The sequence below is a fragment of the Myotis yumanensis genome, unplaced genomic scaffold (assembly GCF_028538775.1).
Source record: "Myotis yumanensis isolate MYYU_CA2020_CCGP unplaced genomic scaffold, mMyoYum1.0.hap1 SCAF_3, whole genome shotgun sequence".
Lineage (NCBI taxonomy): Eukaryota > Metazoa > Chordata > Mammalia > Chiroptera > Vespertilionidae > Myotis > Myotis yumanensis.
The window spans coordinates 210,087,019-210,105,674 of NW_027223754.1; the positions used below are offsets into that span (position 1 = coordinate 210,087,019).

The 18,656-nt window shown below is 44.6% G+C and overlaps 1 protein-coding gene across 1 annotated transcript; it reads left to right on the top strand.

The window, feature by feature from the left end:
* Positions 1 to 871: 871 nt before the first annotated feature.
* RBX1 (ring-box 1) lies at positions 872 to 15,173 on the top strand. Its single transcript, XM_070411189.1, has 5 exons — positions 872 to 982; positions 2,822 to 2,900; positions 7,849 to 7,919; positions 10,931 to 11,016; positions 14,052 to 15,173. Exons 1-5 carry the CDS (start codon positions 905 to 907, stop codon positions 14,062 to 14,064), a joined length of 327 nt encoding a protein of 108 aa, XP_070267290.1. The 5' UTR covers positions 872 to 904; the 3' UTR covers positions 14,065 to 15,173.
* The last annotated feature ends 3,483 nt before the right edge of the window (positions 15,174 to 18,656 follow it).

Below are 18,656 nucleotides of genomic sequence, written 5' to 3' on the forward strand. Positions count from 1 at the left end.
CACACCAATTCAAGACTAAAGATATGACTACGGCCAACGACGCGGCAGGAGGGTCGAATCGAGGGAGAAAGAACCCCGTAGGTGACCAAGTGGGTCCGGGAGACGTGTGCTCCGGGGCGTCCACATCGTGTTCCTTAACCAGAGGCCATTCTGGGGCGCAGAGGGGTTGGCGATGGCTCCCCGTCTCCCTCCTCGCTATTTCCCGTGGGCAGGTGGCGGCGGAGCTGGAGAAAGCGGCTCAGTCTGCCCCCGGGAGGGCGGTCGGGGAGCTCCCTGAGCATTTCCCGAATTGGACCCAGGAAACCAAACGCTGCCAGGGCCCCGGCTCCCCCGGCCTCAAGCCCCCAAGGGAGGCAGCACCTCGGGCCTGGCTCGGGAGCCGGTCACGACTAGCGAACGGCCCGTGGGAGGACTCGGGTTTCGGCAGCAAGAGGGAGGTCGCCTACCCTCACCCCTTTCCCCGCGGAAGGAGGAGGAAAACCCGCCGGCACGCGAGCGGCGGGGTGGCCGAGGAGGCGGGGCGGGGCTGGGGCCGCAGGTCGCGATCCAGGCGGAGGAAGCAGCCGCCGCCCCAGCTGAGGCCGTGTGGCCGGGGCCTTCCCGCGGGAGGGCGACGAGAGCGAGTCCTTACGAGCTTTTCCACCCCACTCGCTCACGTCGGCCCGGCCCCGCCCGGCCTCGCCCCACCGCTCGGGCCACCGCCTCCTCCCCGGCCGAAGCAGGAGGGGGGGGGGGGGGGACAAACCTCCGCCTGTGCCTTTAAGGGGCGTGGCCACGCGCTCCGCCCCCCCCCCCCGCGCGCCAGTAAGGGGTGGAGTGTAGGAGGAGGAGCCGGGGCGGGGGGAGGAGCCAGTGCACTGGTGCGCAGGCGCAGTGGCTGGACGGCAGACCGTGTGTTTCCAAAATGGCGGCAGCGATGGATGTGGATACCCCGAGCGGCACCAACAGCGGCGCGGGCAAGAAGCGCTTTGAAGTGAAAAAGGTTGGGTCTCGCCAGCGCCTTCCTCAGGGAAGCTAGAGAGGCGCGGATATGGCTGGCAGGCCCGAGGATGACCGAGGCGCGGGGGAAAGGGCTTCATTTCAGGGCGTTCCTAGGACCGGGTACCACGAAAGGAAGCTGGGGGGCGGGCCTTAGGGTTGATCGGCATGACTGTGGCCCACTGTCAATGTCAGTATTGGTTTCACTTAGAGGCTGAGGGGCCAATCACGAAGGTGCTTATTGAGATATGCGGAGCTGAGTGGGCTCAGGGAGCCAAGCGCCTGAGCTGTCACTGGAGTGGTGCTGGTGGTGTTGGGGGGAGGGCGGGGTGGGTGGAAGGGGGAGTCTGAGCGGTGCGGAGGGTGGAGGATGGGGCAGTGCAGCGAAAGCCGGGAACCTGAAGTACTACCGCATTGGAGGCCTCCGAGGAGCCGGGCTGATTTCCCTGCCCCGCCCCTTTCTGAAACTCGGGGTCCCTCTCAACCCGAGGGACCCATTCCCGGCCTCGCCTAATCGCGGCGTCCAATACCATTAGCCCCTTCTCTGTCCCGAGCCCCGCCGAGTGTCTTGAGTGTAACTCTTGCTTTTGGGAGGTCTGTTGGTTTGTAACAACAGCCACCACGGTCATATCACATCCAGAATCCTCCAAAAAAAAAAAACAAACCTGGTGGAATTTGTTAAAAAGAAAACGCGAGCTCAAATTGTATCTTTTAGGGAGATTTGCGTAATAGTTTCGAACGACCTGCTAAAAGTGGGAAAGCAAAAAATATGGAACGTGTCCTTTTGCATGAAATGCCTTATAGTGGTGGTGGTTTGCTAAGAGATTGGGAGAACAGTGCCGAGTCCTACCCGAGATAAAATAAATCTGTTCAAAATGAGGATTCTGAAACAGGGACGGTGTTATTCCTGTAACATTAGGCCAAACGCAGACAATATTCCCCGCTCCCCCCCCCCCCCCCCGTTGCTTTTTGGCGTTTCATTGCGGGCGCTGCGTGCTCAGGGGCAGCCAGCAGCCATGTTGAAGAAGAATAGAAGTAGGATATTTTTCCTCCGAGTTGAAGCTACCGGGTGAAAAGTGCTGAAGAAGTTACTGAGAACTGGATTGAAAGAGATGACAGTTTGGAAAGTGGCCCCAAATTAGTGGGTAAAAAGGAAGTTTGGGAATATTTATAATTGCAGAAGCCAGGAGGTTGAGTTACTTTAATGCCATTTTAAATAAACTCTTATTGGGGAATTTCCCCTAATATAAGAGTCTGAGTATGGAAAGTTGAGAACATCGCGTTATTTGATGGTAGGAGCTAAGTCAAATTCTGGTGAATTCTAGAGTTTGTTACGAAGCAGTCTTGTAAGATGGAAGTGATGACCTTGTTCTGCGTACTGACACTGGGTAGTTATCCAGCTTATCCCAGATGACCCGTTTTATGATCCCGTCAGCATCTGAGTTCATTCTGTGCCTAGCTTTCACCTCCCTACTGCATCCAAAGCTGCCTGGAAGAGCAGATATTAACTTAGGCAGACATTGATCTCTTCCGCAACTGCACAGTAATTCACCTCTGTGCTTATGAAACCTGAAACAGGCACTTAAAAATTATTCCTGATTTGCTTAATGATAAAATTATTTTAAGCTGTAGAAAAAAGGTAAAATTAAATGGTGACTCATTAATTTCTATGTTGATATACTCAACCATTTGGAGAATGGGTGAGTATATGTGTAGCTTGCCGTTGCTACATATCTAATATAAGACTAAATGAATGTGCCAAAGCTATGTAGCATGAAATCCTACAGTGTGTGTGTGTGCATTACAAGGAGAGTGTTTTGTTCCCCCCTCTTTCTCTTTGCAGTGGAACGCAGTAGCCCTCTGGGCCTGGGACATTGTGGTTGATAACTGTGCCATCTGCAGGAACCACATTATGGACCTTTGTAAGTAATTGCAGGAGGATGGGAGGAAATTGAGAAGGTTACAGAGATTGTGGCTATCCTGATGTGACCAATTTTATTCTTCACAATGAAATATAAAGCATAGGCAGAGCACTTGGGGTCTTTTGCATCTAGCCCATCGGTATGTTTGAAATAGAGTAGTTTTTTATGATGTTCTGGAGGCATAGCCATCTCAGAATAAATCTATTCAGTCTAAAGATGACAAGGCCACACTTAGAATGAATTGTGGACCCAGAGGCACTGTTGAGTCCTCTATATTTTCCATCTTGTACACAGACTCAAAAGCAAAGGTGAAAGTAAACTTGGAACTAAAATATTCAATCAGAGCTAGTTTGTGCTGGGCAAGATATATAAATAAAAGAAGCCTAAGAAGTAAGAATTTTCAGTCTTAGCCCCAATCACAGTTAAGAGGACATCACTGCCAACATCTAAACAGACAATTACACTAAAGAAACTTTATTTAAATCTCCACATATTCCACCACACATGGCAGATTTGATTATAGCTATTGTTGGACTAACTTAGTAATAGGGGCCAGAATGTTGACCACACCAGAAAGAGTTGAGATTACTTTTTCATCCAGGTACTAAAATGGTTTGTTATTGAGATCAGAAATGGGACAAAGAAATTTCAACTTTCTAGAACTGAAATTATAGGCAGTTATTTTTTAAATCACTTACCTCTCTCTCCAACTTCATCTTAAGTCACTCTCCTGCTCACTGTGGTAGTGTCTCTGGCTTTCCATTCTTGAAGTATCCGTGGTCTTTTTTAGAGCCCTTACATATACTGTTTGTTTTGCCTGGAATATTCTCTGCCTCTTCTCCCTCCTACCTTGGTCTAACCCACCACTATCCAATCTAAATGTGAGCCACAAATGCAAGCACAAATGTAATCTAAGCTTTACTAGTACCCACATTAAGAGCATAAAAAGAAACAGGTTATTTTTATTTTATTTATCCTATTATATCCAAATTTGATTTCAACATGTAATCAGTGTTTTAAAGTGAGATATTTTACATTCTCTCTCTCTTTTTTTTTTTTAATACATTTTATTGATTTTTTACAGAGAAGAAGGGAGAGGGATAGAGAGTTAGAAACATCAATGAGAGAGAAACACCAATCAGCTGCCTCCTGCACACCCCTCACTGGGGATGTGCCCACAACCAAGGTACATGCTCTTGACCGGAATCAAACCTGGGACCCTTGAGTCCGCAGGCCGACGCTCTATCCACTGAGCCAAACCGGTTAGGGCCTCTCTCTCTCTTTTTTTAAATATATTTTTATTGATTTCAGAGAGGAAGGGAGAGGGAGAGAGATAGAAACATCAATGATGAGAGGGAATCATTGATTGGCTGCCTCCTGCACACCCCACACTGGGGATCGAGCCCGCAACCCAGTCATGTGCCCTTGACCAAAATCGAACCTGGGGCCCTTCAGTCCATAGGCTGACGCTCTATCCACTGAGCCAAACCAGCTAGAGCTTTACATTCTCTTTTTGTACTAAGCCTTTGAAGTGTATTTTACACTTACATTTAGTCTAATCTTAATTCAGACTAGCCAATATCAAATGCTCAATAGCCACATGTATCTAATGGCTACTTCATTGAGTAATGCAGAATTATCCTATAATTGGTCTTCAGATCTCACCTTGAACTTGCTCTAAGATGTTTTCACTGATCATACTTATATACACACAAACACAGGCTATGACAGTTCTGTTAACTATTCCTAAGACATCGTATAGTTTCCTTTGTAGCAACCATTTAATTTAAATTGGTCCCCTCTCATGTCCATGTTATTTACTGCTTTATTCCCAGGATTTAGCATAGTGTCCAGTACATTATAGGTTCTCACTAAATATTTGCTCATCTATACATATGTAAAAGCCTATGCGACCGAACCACCGGTTGATCGGTCACTATGACGCTCACTGACCACCAGGGGGCAGATGCTCAACACAGGAGCTGCCCCCTGGTGGTCAGTGCACTCCCACAGCAGGAGCGCTGCTCAGCAAGCTTACTGAGCGGCAGTGGCAGGTGGGGCCCGGATGAGCGGAGCGGTGCGGCACCCAGCCTGGGCTCGGGCTCCGCCCTGGCTGCTTGCTGCTTTGCGCACTACTGCATTCCTTGGATGGGGCCGAAACCGGCAGTCCAACATCCCCCAAGGGGTCCCAGATTGAGAGAGGGCGTGGGCGAGGCTGAGGGACCCCATGCACTGGGCCTCTAGTTGAATAACAAAAACACAGAATTGGGGAATAGTTTGTGATCATTGCAATTTGGAAAGCACAAATCAAATATTTTGCGTTGGAAAGCTATCATAGCAGGTGTTGGTAGCTTATTGCCATTGGTTCCTTTGAGTTTTGACCCTGTTCGCCTTTTCACACAGCAGTCAAAGCAGATCAGCAGCTACCATGATGTTTAATATAGATAGAAGGATCTCATCACAGGAAAACACACGCACATTTTTTAATGTGTTTGGGTGGGGTGTTTGATTACATGCCAATTTCTTGGCTATGCATTTTCATAAGGAGTTATGCCCAAGGAAATTTTACTTTCGAGGGGGCTCTCTTCTGTAAATAGTTCATGATTTTATATAACATTTATTTATTTATTTATTTATTATTTATTACTTTTTACCTCTATATTTAAGTTGTGTGTCTGTCTGGGTGGAAGAGAATGCACTTCTTGGAAAGATGACAAAGGCCATTGATACTCTGTCTTCTCTTAGAGTTGACCACTTAAGGCAGGGGTTCTAAAACTACGGCCCGCGGGCCACATGCAAATACAAATATTGTATTTGTTCCCATTTTGTTTTTTTACTTCAAAATAAGATATGTGCAGTGTGCATAAGAATTTGTTCATAGTTTTTTTTTAAACTGTAGTCTGGCCCTCCAACGGTCTGAGGGACAGTGAACTGGTCCCCTGTTTAAAACGTTTGAGGACCCCTGACTTAAGGGATCAATGTAGGCTTCAGTTAGACACCTGCTTCATCATAAATTTTAAATGTCAAATGAAAAAATAGAACTGAACTCCTAAACAAAAAATTATGAAAGTAGTATTTTCAAGTTGTATCTTTTAGTCATTCAATAAATAATTATATCCTGGACCTTTCGCCTAGGCACCAGAATAAAACCATGACTTAGATCAAATTTGTATCCTTAAGAAACATACCCTTTTCTTTAATACAGTCACTACAGGAATCTGATTGCCACAACTGGACTTGTCTTCCTTTCAAAAATAAATGGGATATAATTCTTTTCTTTTTTTTTTTTGAGAGGAAGGGAGAGAGAGATAGAAACATCAATGGTCGGCTGCCACCTGCACGTCCCCTACTGGGGATCGAGCCCGCAGCCTGGGCATGTGCCTTTGACTAGAATTGAACCTGGGACCCTTCAGTCCACAGGCCGACACTCTATCCACTGAGCCAACCCTGCTAGGGCTGGAATATGATTCTTGAAAAAGACATTTTGTTAAAGATGAGAATAAGATTCTTGGTTTAGCAATGGCCATTTTATAATATATTCTGGTCTGGCATTAAATGACCACGTATATACATAGCTTTAAATAAATAAGAGTGAGTATGGCTGTGCCCCAGTTGGACTCTCCTGCAAAGCATTCTTTGTCTGAAGACTTCCTTTTTTGAGTCCAAATTGATACTACATGCCTATATTTATTTTATATTGCCCCATTTTTTTGGTGGCTTACAGAGTGGATTAAATATACAATCTACTGGGTGTTTTTCCTCCATACCTTAGGTAATCTAGTTCCAGATGAAGAAGGCATCCAGAGAGGCTTAGACCCAGCCTTTGTCCATAGAAGTTAGTCTCTTCCTAAAACCACAGCTTCATCAGTGTTTTGAAAGTGTGGCATCTGTTCACTGCCAAGATGAAGCTATTTCTTCCTTAGCTTTTATTGAAGTTTAAAAATTCCCAAGCTTTGTATATCACATGAAATAAGCTTCTGCCATTGCCAGGGGTGTGATAGGAAGCCTTTACATGTTGCTTGTCTGTCTGCTTTTGGTTGACTATTCCTGTTCTTGCCATAAGCATCTCTGAGTGGCAGGCTCCACATCACTAACACACTGGCAGAACAGATTTGCTTTGTTTTTTTTAAAATATATTTTATTGATTTTTTACAGAGAGGAAGGGAGAGAGATAGAGAGCTAGAAACATCGATGGGAGAGAAACATCGATCAGCCGCCTCCTGCACATCTCCCACTGGGGATGTGCCCGCAACCCAGGCACATGCCCTCGACTGGAATCGAACCCGGGACCTTTCAGTCCTCAGGCCGATGCTCTATCCACTGAGCCAAACCGGTTTCGGCCAGATTTGCTTTGTTGACAGTGTTTTAAAGACTTAAGATTTGACGTCTTCATGCAGAGTGGGTACAGTTTGCTGCAGGTCTCTTCACCCCCTTTTATCACTTCTGTCCCAGTTCACGTGTGTCTGCCTGACTCCTTTAGGCTTCGGAGCTTCACGTGGGTAAGCCTGGGTGTTCTGAGGGCCTACAAGGAAGCATTTGTCAAGAATAGGGAAAAGATACCAGTTATCAGAACAGGAAGAGTTATGAGGTGACTTTGAGTTTACGAGATTTACCAAATTAGGAGGAATCGCTTTCATTTGGACAAGTCAGGTTATGTTCAGAATTAAAAAGTACCTTTTCCTTCATAACTCTGTTCTTGAACGAGGGTAGGAAATCATTGCAAAGCATACTGTTAAGTCACATCTCTGCCTTATCTGTTCTTCACCCCTTTTCACATTCATTAAAAAAACAAGCCTAATTAATCACTGAAGATTGTGTTCAGTTTTACTCCACCGCTCCCTGCACCCCGCTCCAAGCATGTCATTGTGTGATTGTACAGGTAGGACTGCTGTAGATTAAAAGGTTGTTGCTCCTGCGGCCTGTGATCTTGTTGCTCTTGTTCCCACAGGCATAGAATGTCAGGCGAACCAGGCATCTGCCACTTCTGAAGAGTGCACCGTTGCGTGGGGAGTCTGTAACGTAAGGAAACATCTTTTCCTGTCAGCATGGCTTGTAAATGTATTACCACTTCCCCTGCTTTGCCAGTCTTGAAAATAACTAGAAAAAAAAAAATGACTAGCCCAACTTTCTCCCAAAAGCTATACACATAGTTTAAAAGATTAAACTTTTGTGCTATTCACCTGTTACAGGATAAGAATTATTAGTTATTATAGGGGCACTAGTTTGTCTTAATTACAGGGTGGGCCCACTTTTGTTATCTACATTTTGGAGATTCATCTTTGGGAACTGCTTTCAAGAGCCTATGGCACAGGGTTTGGAATATTCTCCTGTTAGTGGAACTCTTTACCTTCTAAACAGATTTTTTTTAAGGGTAGGTGTCCTGTGGAACTAAGTTGGATGAATAAATTGAGTGCTTGTGTGTGCGCGCATGCTTGCATGCATTTTAAGTGTGACAAATGTACTATATTCAGATTTTTGGGGGGTGTCCCTTTTTAAACATGGCTCATGCCAGAAATGTTTGGTGCAGCATCGTTGGACTGAATGTACGGCCTTCCAGGACGTGACAGCTGTGAAGGATAACATGCATCAAACATGTTATTTCTAGCGTGTGTTAAAATCCATTTACAGCCATACAGTCCCAGTCAGATGAGCTAAAATTGTTCTGTCTGGACCTCCTGTGCCGAGGGTCCAGAGGACCCACAGCCCCCTGCATGGCACAGACCTCAGAGGCTTGGAGTCAGACCACCATTCCCTGTTGTTGTGACTTAACTTACTAAGTGACCCTGGGCAGGTATTTGACATCTCGGCCTAGGTTCCCTCATGTAAATAGGGCTAACAGTAGACTGCATAGAGTTTAATCAGAATGAAATGATTTTATATTCAAAGTGCTTAGAACACCTCCTGACACATGGTAAGCATAAGTGTTTGCTAAATACGAAGTGCGAATTGGGAGCAGTGGTGTTTACTGCAGAGATAGCAGCTATCAGTGCTCGAGGCTCACGTGCAGCTTGTGGATATCCTCTTAGTTCTGTCAGGGCCTCTGGGCAGTGTCACGGGAGCCTGTATTGGCTAAGGGACAGCGTTTGCTGCCTTTGGGGATAAAGAAATAAAATATATAGAGCTCTTTGCTCCCTGGCATTCAGGCAGATACTAAGAACCAGGTTACTCTGTGGTCGAAGGAAAAGAGTGCGCTTCCCGTAAATTTGGCTAAGGAGAGACTTACTCAGCCTGCCATAAAGAGGAGCCAGCATGGCGTGGCAGAAACCTTTGGCCTAGTCATGGGTTCTAGTTCTGGGTCTTTTACTAAAACCAGCTCCGTGAAATAGGCAGGTCACTTAACTTATCTGGGTTTCAGTTTCCTGTCTATAAAATGGAGACGATAATACCCGTCATGCTTGCTAGCTAGAGTTGCTGTAATGCTCAGTGATGGAATATGTTAACATCTGCAGTAAATTGAAGACGGGTCAGTGTACTCTGAGACTGCTCAACATTTCCATATTATATCTTAGATTATTAACAGGAAGAAAGTTGGGGTCAGGCAGGTTCAGGGTTACTGTCACCTGCCATGTAGCCTCATTTGCATCCCTCTTTCCCTCATTTTCTGAGGTGATTGGGGCATACAAGGACCCTGGGCTGCTGCAGAGTACCTACTGGGAGAGTGGGGGGGCGAGGGGGAAGGGTGTCTTGGATACCTTCGGTGAGTCTGTCCCCATGATTGAGGAAAATGCCTCAGCTTTCTGCCTTCTATAAGTTTTGTGGGGTGTGTTGTTGTTGTTTTGTCCATAATGGGTTGTACGAGAGTCAACAGGAAAGGGATCTTCTAAAAGTTGTCACTCTGGGAGAATATTTGTCCTGTTGAATATCCATAGAGTACTAGCTATGGATTCCACTCTTAATTATGGAATTCTGATTTTGTCTTTGTCAGAAGACAGTTCACAAGGTAATAATCTATATTGTGATTCTTCTTTTAAGTTCCATGCATGTTATGGGAGACATAACTGACCAGGTTTCAAGACTGTTAGGAATCGAAGCCTGCAAACGCTTTCATTGTTTTGTGTCAGCATTTCTCCCCTGTCCCCACCTCAGCTGACCCATCACAGACTAGATGAGGAGGAACACTTGCCACTTCTATCTTAACACTCTGCCCATATGAGCAGGGGAGGGCATACATGGCCCTTGCAGAGGTGTTGTGATTAGCACCTGCAGGTCATTAAAGGTGCCAGGCACACAGGCTGTCCTTTCCCCCAATCTGAAAGCTAACTCCTAGCTCCCTGTCAGTTACCAGTATTCTTGGTATTCTTGCCTTTTTACTTCCTATCTTGATCGTGAAATAAGTCCTTTGATGCTCTTTCAGCTGCTTATGGGAAGTTTGCCCAGCAGAATACTTCCTTTTACCCTATTTTTTTACGTCATTCCCTTATAAGACAAAACCCCTTGCCCATTAAAGGCGTGTTGAGTCCTGAGGTCTTGTAATAGCACGGTGTTTGTGAACAAGTCTGGAAATCAGGTTCTGCTAACAGAGTTGAGCTGGGTGTGGGAGGTTGGGGAAGTACCCGTCTCAGCTCTGGATGGGTGGCAGTGGCAGGGCACTACCAGGGGCTGAGAAGGCTCTTCTCCTGGGGTTCTTATTCTCCAAGGAGAGGGGAGTACAGCTGGGGACCAAGAATGGGGAGGTTTGACATCTGCATGTGTCCTAGGAGTGTAGGAGCATCCTTTATAGGCCGAGTAGGACTAGGGAGCCACCGTATCTTCCCTTAAGAGAAAGGGAGAGCACTCACTGCTAGAACATGCACTTCTTCCTAAATAGTTTCCTCCTTTAGTAGTAATGACATTTCTAGCAAATGTTTCATTGGAAATGTCCTCGTTCCTAGTCAAAGAGTATGAGTTGTGACCTTTGCCTCTCACTGTTTTTGTCTCCCATTGTTCTTCTCCAGCCCCGTGTGTAAACTACCCACTGCATTTGAGACATATTGTGAGTAGATGGTTGAGCCTACACAGTTATTTTTAATAAAATGTATCTTTTCTTCCAGCATGCTTTTCACTTCCACTGCATCTCTCGCTGGCTCAAAACACGGCAGGTGTGTCCGCTGGACAACAGAGAGTGGGAATTCCAAAAGTAGGTGTCTCTGGCTGTTTCGATGTTGTAAGCCTGGGCTCTGTGGTCAGTGCTGTTCTTTGTCTCACCTCAGGCTGAAGGCTGCATAGTCCTAAAACATGGAGCCATGGAACATGGCTTTTGGTTAATTAAGGTACTCATCTGTATGGAAAATCCACAGAGGTGTGGCCAACATTAGAAGTTTGCAGCCTAAAAAAATAAAATAAAAAGAAGTTGGCAGCCTAGAGTTTCCCAACTGTCTTGGGTCTATGAAAGTAGAGAATTTCATAGGATCTGAAAACTATTAAGTATTTTCAAAATCACATCGTGATGGAGGTAACCATCAGCAAGGGCTTATTAGCTTTCCTGATTATACATATATGTACTTGTTATGTTGTATATGGGTGGGTATACATATATAATTTTTTTTCCTTAGCATAGATATGAGCCCCTAATATAGCAATTTACCTTGCTTTTTCATTTCATTTTGGAGATTTTTCATATCCACACATGTCAAACTACCTCCTTTCAAATGGTTGCAGAGTATGTTTTTGTGTAGATGTACTGTAATTTATTTCATTCCTGTTGATAGACATTTAGGTTTCCAGTTTTTCACTATAAAAAATAATGGGTAGTGATGAACATCCTTATACATGAATCTTTGTATATATATGTGAGTAGTATATATCTGAAACAGTAATTCCTAAAAGAGGTATTTCTGAGGAAGGAGAATATACACTTGCATTTTTGATAGTGTCAGATTTTCCTTTCAGAATATGTGCTAATGTACACTCCCTCCAAACAGTGCATGTACACCCCTATACATGCAAGTTCAGATACGGAGATAATCATGGAAGCTAAGAAGCTCTTGCTGGTGATCTCCAGGAGTGAGATTAAAAGACTATGGTGGGAGACTCATTTTCCATCTTAGCTACTCTGATAGTTGAAAATTAGTATTTAGTTGCATTTTTAAAATTTTTATGAGAAGGGGGATTTTTATTTCAATATGAGTTTTGATTAATAGACTATGATTATTTTTAAAAACAAAAGTATAAGATTCTTTAGTTTGTTACGTGTTTAGAAATCCCTGATTGGTACAGTTATTTTGCTTTTAGACTGGGTTATTTACTTAGGTAAAGAGTTTTGGAAGTCATATTATATGCATGTTCATTTTTTTTTTTTAATGTATTTTATTGATTTTTTACAGAGAGGAAGGGAGAAAGATAGAGAGTTAGAAACATCGATGAGAGAGAAACATTGATCAGCTGCCTCCTGCATATCTCCTACTGGGGATGTGCCCGCAACCCAGGTACATGCCCTTGACCGGAATCGAGCCCGGGACCCTTCAGTCCGCAGGCCGACGCTCTATCCACCGAGCCAAACCGGGTTTTGGCTGCATGTTCATTTTTAAGAAACTCAGTATCTAGCTCATATTATTCTCTATTCAACAAAGTGCATGCTATGTAATATGTAAGATATACAGATGTCTGAGACAGTCCTTCCCTGTTCTTGGGGGAGCTTGCGTTCTGAATGGAACCACGACAGTAATACATGTCCAGGCAGAAGCACTTTTCTGAGTTCTTAAGAGGCCTTTGTGACTTGCTCTTCCCTAGAGCAGGCTCAGGATTCTGTTTTGGACCAAAACTGTTTGTGTTGCCCATTACATATGCCAAGGGCTGAGCCCAAGCACTGGGGAGTGTGAAGAATTCCATATGTGGGCCTTTGACACTCACTATATCCAGCCAGTGACTTTGCCAGGGAGTAGTTTTATTTCTTTTTTTTTTTTCTTTTTTGTTAATCCTCACCTGAGGTTATTTTTTCCATTGAGAGAGGTTGGAGGGAGGTGGGGGGCAGGAGAGGTGGCGAGATGGGAGAGAGACACATCCATTGGTTGCATCCTATATGCACCCTGACCAGGGCCAGGGAGGGAACCAGCAACCCAGGTACATGCCCTTGACTGGGAATCAAACCTGTGACCCTTTGGTTCACAAGCCAATGCTCTAATTACTGAGCATACCAATCAGGGCCAGGCAGTGGTTTTCAGTGCATTTGGAAAATAATTTCATAAGGAACAAGTTACAGCATTCTTCAATCTGATAGGCAACTTCTGGGTTCTTCTCCAGCCCACTAACAAACACTACAGCTTTACCCTGTGTGGAGTTGGGCACAACTTTTTTTTAGACAGTATTCAAGTTGATTTCTTATGAAACGAGCCTTTAAGGATCTACTAGCCTTTCAGGATGATCGAAGCAGTGATCTGGAGTTCCAGTACCCTGGCTTTCATCCATATAATGAAATATTTTAATCAGTGGCTAACTGCCCAAAAAGAACCAGGACAAAAGATTAAATAAGATAATGAAGAGTTTGTGTTCAAGAAATCCACTTATATGTGAAGAAATTTCCTGACCTTGTTTACTTTTATAATCTGATTAGAGCCAAATTTGGGCTTCAGGGGAAATCAGAAACTGCTTGAAATTCATGCTTAGTTTTCCACATTCTGTAGTGGGGTTTTGTGTGTGTGTTTTTTCCCCTCTTTCTGATGCTGAATACAATCATAGCTGTAATGGCCCCTGGTGGTAGATTTTGAAAATGAAGACTGCCCTGTTACTATTCTCGTACTTGCCTTACCCCAGACTTGCCTGAGTACTGAAGTGGAGGTGTACAAAAGGCTGCCATGGGTAAAGGGAGGTAAAGAGCTCAAACTGTCTGAGCCACTGACTTGAGCCAGCAGGTCGAGTTCCCTTTCACAACCACCAGTTCTAACTTCTTCTCACCTCCCTCATACTGCCCAACACCTCGCTGGTAACTAGGAGGAGAGGAAGGTGGGCATGACTGAGTCCCAGGGAGGGACCTTCACTAACGGGTGGGAGGTGGTAGGTAAAATACTACAAAGGATGATAAGATGAAAGGGACAAGAGACCAGTGGCATAACCCAGTTTGGGAGCACACTTACATCTCTTCAAAGTTTCCATCCCATTTGCTCATATGTTTAAACAGGTCTTATAGTCTCAGCAAATTACTGAGGAATTAATAAAATAATTTACTTTGTCTTTCAGGTATGGGCACTAGAAAAAGAATATTCTCCATCAAGCTCAACTGTTTTGTTATTCATTTAATGACTTGCCCTCCTGTTACTTAATTGTAAGTTAGATAGAACTGGGTCTTTTCTGCTTTGTCTTTTCAGTTTGCTATTCCTGCAGTCCTATTGTGTTCCGTGTCAAATAAAATCCAGTTGGATTCTATAATAGATGCTGTCTCTTGTGTATGTGAAAAAAGTGAACGTAAATGTAGGGTCCCCTCTTCTCGGTTGGACAGCCAGCTTGTGAAAGTGAGACGTTTGTGCGTTAGAGCCAGAGCAGAGGTGTCCTGCGCGCACATCACTCGGTCACAAGGCTTCTGTCCACATCCTGGTTACTGATGGCAATCTTGGGCACGTCGCCTCTGCTCCCAGCTTTCCTCCTCTATAAAGTGGCTTCTGAGGACTCACTGGCATCATGTGGGCACAGACAGAGACTTTGTAAACTGTAAAACACTATACAAATGTTTGCTCTGTGTATGACATACTGCTTTCTCCTCTTGGTTTAGAAAAGTAAACTTGAAAAAAATCTAATAGGTCATCTTGGCTGGCAAAAGAATAATACATGAACCCAAGTTAAAAATTCAATTCACTAAAATTGAATTAAGAAGATAACTTAAGTTTCCTTCACCACCACCACTTTTGGAAACTTGTTTGAAATGCGTTGGCCCTGTGGACTTGCCAGTTATAATATTCAATGTCTGTGTATAGACTCTTTACCTGAGAAGCAGACTAGTTATTGCGGTGGTTCTCAAAGTGTGGTCCAGAGCAGTGGTCGCCAACCAGTGGTCCACGGAGATCTGGAAGGTTGGCGACCACTGGTCCAGAGGACTTCTGGAGGCATCTGAAATGCCTCCAGAAGGCATTGAGGAGGTTCATGAAGTTTCTTTTCCAACTGCCTGTCTGCATGAGGGTAGCTTTTCTTTATATAATTCAACCAAAACAACGTATTGAATGAAGAAGTAGACATGAGGATGCAGCTGTCTTTTATTAAGTCAGATATAGAGAGATCTGCAAAAATGTAAAACGGTGCCACTCATCTAATTTTTTTGTCTTTAAAAATAGTTACTTGTAATAAAAATATTTATTATGTTAAATGTGATGGGGTTTTGTTTTTTATAAATCTTTTAAATTTCTCGATTTTGATTTCCATTATGGTAACTATAGATATAACCCATACAAACAAAAATTCTTTAAGGTCTTCAATTTGTAAGATCATAAAAGGATCCCGAGACCAAAAAGTTTGAAAGCCTCTAACTTAGTAATAAAGAACTTCAAGTCTTGATAAATCTGGATCCAACCCAGCTTCCCCACTTACTAGTACAGGCAGTCCTTGGGTTACGTCAGACTAGAAGTACGTCGTTTCTTTCGTGGTTACGTTGCCATCTCCCATTTATTTATAAAAAAAAAAGTTCCGTCATTTTGACGTATGTACATATGTGCTTTATGTTTTTTATTTATTTACCACAAGTAAAGGTCAGGAATTGTTATCTTTTAAATTTTTTTTACTGTTTCACTTCATTGCATACTGCTGTGTATGTGCTCCATGTGAATGATGTAGGTGCTTATATGTAGGTGGGTTCCAACTTACGAAAATCGCATTACGTCGCACCCTAGGAACGGATCTCCGACATAACCCGAGGACCTACCGTAGCTACCGCACACGCCTGGCACGGAGCAAGCACTCACATGGAGGTAGCTGCTACTGTTGCTGTTATTTTAGGGCTTCCACCTGTGACAGAAATACCCTCTTAAACCCCTTTCACGTTGGTCACTTAAACTGCATGAATAACTTTCAGTAGCGAAAACTACGTTAGCTTTTCGCACAGATGACATTATACTGTGTATATTTGGTGAGTTCCCGGGTATTTATCAGGACTCTTGGTTGCTGAGTACAGAAACTTAGCTCCTGCTTAGGTAAAGAGAAACTTATTGGAGAATGTGGGGCTGTGGAATGGAACAGGCTAGGGATACAGCCAGACCTAACAGTGACGAACCAGGGAATCCCTGCTGGTATTCTCACTGCTGCTCCTCCACAGAGGCTAACACCTGTGCCAGCCCTTCTCCCACCGCTCCTGCCACTTGAGAGGGACTCTCCCAAATTCTGATTCTGAAAATCCCAGCTGGGTCCGGTGCCCATAACTGGACGAATCGGTAGATGCACATAGAGAAGAGGGACTGCCTTAGAACCTCGCAACTGGGATGTAGGGTAACAGTTGCCAGGAGAACGGGAATGGTGCAGGAATGACACAGCAAGAAGTGTCTACCTCAACCCTCACTGGGAAGATTTACCTTGAGCCAAAATGTCTTCTTTTAAGATATATATCCAATTACTTTTGTGTTGCCTTATGCAAGTGGTGGACATAAATCTTCAAGAAATTAGTGGAATTATTTGCTGAATGCCTACTATGTGCTCTACCCTAGAGGACACCGCTAACTTAAATAAAGTCTCTGCCCTCAAATAGCTCACAGTCTGGGAGGAGATTGTTGAAAGAATGAATGAATGATGGAAACTGATTCTGGAGAGCTTGGCAGGGTCCAGACTGGGCTTGGTCTTGAAGTGCCCATTCCTTCTTGGTTTTCCTGACAGCTGTGCCTTGTAGGAGCTTCTGTTTTTCAGCCTGCCCCTGAAGGTTCTGGTCTCGGTCCTGCTCTGCCTGGGAGACCTCATCCTCGCCTGTAGTCAGTGTACCAGACCTTCAGATGGGCTCCTGACCGCTAATTATGTGCCTCTCTTCCCAGAGTCACTTTCAGTAACCTCTGGCTGGTAGCTTGAAAGTGTATTCATCCACAGAAACTGGATGAATCAAAGTGTCTTTTCCCTAGAGAGCCTGTTGTTAGTGATTTACCAGCAGACCATTGCACAGTTGTGCCCATCGTCTATCCCTGATTGTGTGTCTCAGACACTCAAACTCAGCTTGTCAAAAATAACGGACCTCTGGTCATTTCCCCATATTAATGTCATTGTCACTCATCCAATTCCTGAAGCCACAGGCATTTCAGATACTCTCCTTTGCCTCTGCATTTAATTAATCATTAACCTCTATTCATTCTGCTCTTGTACTCTCACTAAAATCTGTGTCATGTTTTCCATTCTCACTGCCAGTGACAGAACCCAACCCTCTTCACTTTTTAAAAAAAATATGTTTTTATTGGTTTTAAAGAGAGAACCTATAAAAGAGAAACATCTATGTTTAAAGAGAAACATGTATGTTTCTCTATTTAAAACCAATAAAAACATAGATGTGAGAAACATCGGTTGGCTGCTTTCTGCATGCCCCCCTACAGGGCATCAAGCCCGAAACCTGGGCATGTGCCCTGACCGGGAATCGAACTGGCGACCTTTGGGTGCAGGGCACCATGCTCAACCAACAGCTATACTGGCCAGGGCTCATTTTTCTCAAAGAAGGTTGAAGTTCCCTGACTGGCCATGCTGTTATTAGTCTCCTTGCTACAGCCTGAAGTGAATCTTTAATTTGGTCTGATGCCACTTCCACTGGTTGAGAAATCCCCCACCTTGATGGAAGCAGAGTTCATTTCCCATCATAGACTTTGAACATGCTGATCTTGGCTCTCCAGCAAGGTGGGTTACCTAACTTCCACCTCTCAGGGACACTCACCCTCCCATCCATTATGACCGTGGGCAGCAGCGCTGGCAGCACCCAGGGCCCAGTGCAGGTAGAAACATGGATTATGAAATCCAGTGTTTAACAGCATCAACAGCCAACACCTTCCCAGACTAGTTTTGTGGCATTGTGTTGGCTGTGGTCCCCATGGCTGCCCGTTTTCTGACCCCAATTCCCCGACACCCCTACTGCTCCCGTGAGCTCTCCAAGTCCTTGTAATTGTTTTTGTTCTTAATCCTCACCGGAGGATATTTTTCCCGTTGATTTTTAGAGGGAGTGAAGAGGAGGGAGGGAGGACGGAGAGAGTGAGAGAAACATTGATGTGAGAGAGACATGGATCAGTTAGTTGCCTTCCCGACTGACCGAGGCAGGGTATTGAACCTGCAACCCAGGTATGTGCCCTTGACTGGGAATTGAACCCATGAGTCTACACCAGTGGTTCTCAACCTTCCTAATGCCTCGACCCTTTAATACAGTTCCTCATGTTGTGGTGACCCCCAATTTCATTGTTACAAATTGAACATAATTAAAACAGTGATTAATCACAAAAACAATATGTAATTATATATGTGTTTTCCGATGGTCTTAGTCGACCCCTGTGAAAGGGTCGTTCGACCCCCAAAGGGGTCTCGACCCACAGGTTGAGAACCGCTGGTCTACACTCTTACTGCTGTGCAACACCAGCAAGGGCTCTCCAAGTCCTTTTAGTATTGACTCTACTATAAAAAATCAGCCAGCTCTTTGGAGCCCACTGCCCACTCTCTCAACTGGGCCCTGACCCCATGGTCTGCAGAACCTCACACAGCCTGTAGTGTCACAGAGTGACCCTGTTTCTGTCCGTCCTTTCCAGCTTTGCATGAGTCCCTCAGCCCATTGGCAAAGCTAACCTCAGTTTGGAGAGCTCAGCCTGGTAACATTGAATATTTGTATCACCTAAGTAACTTTAAAGAACCCGCCAC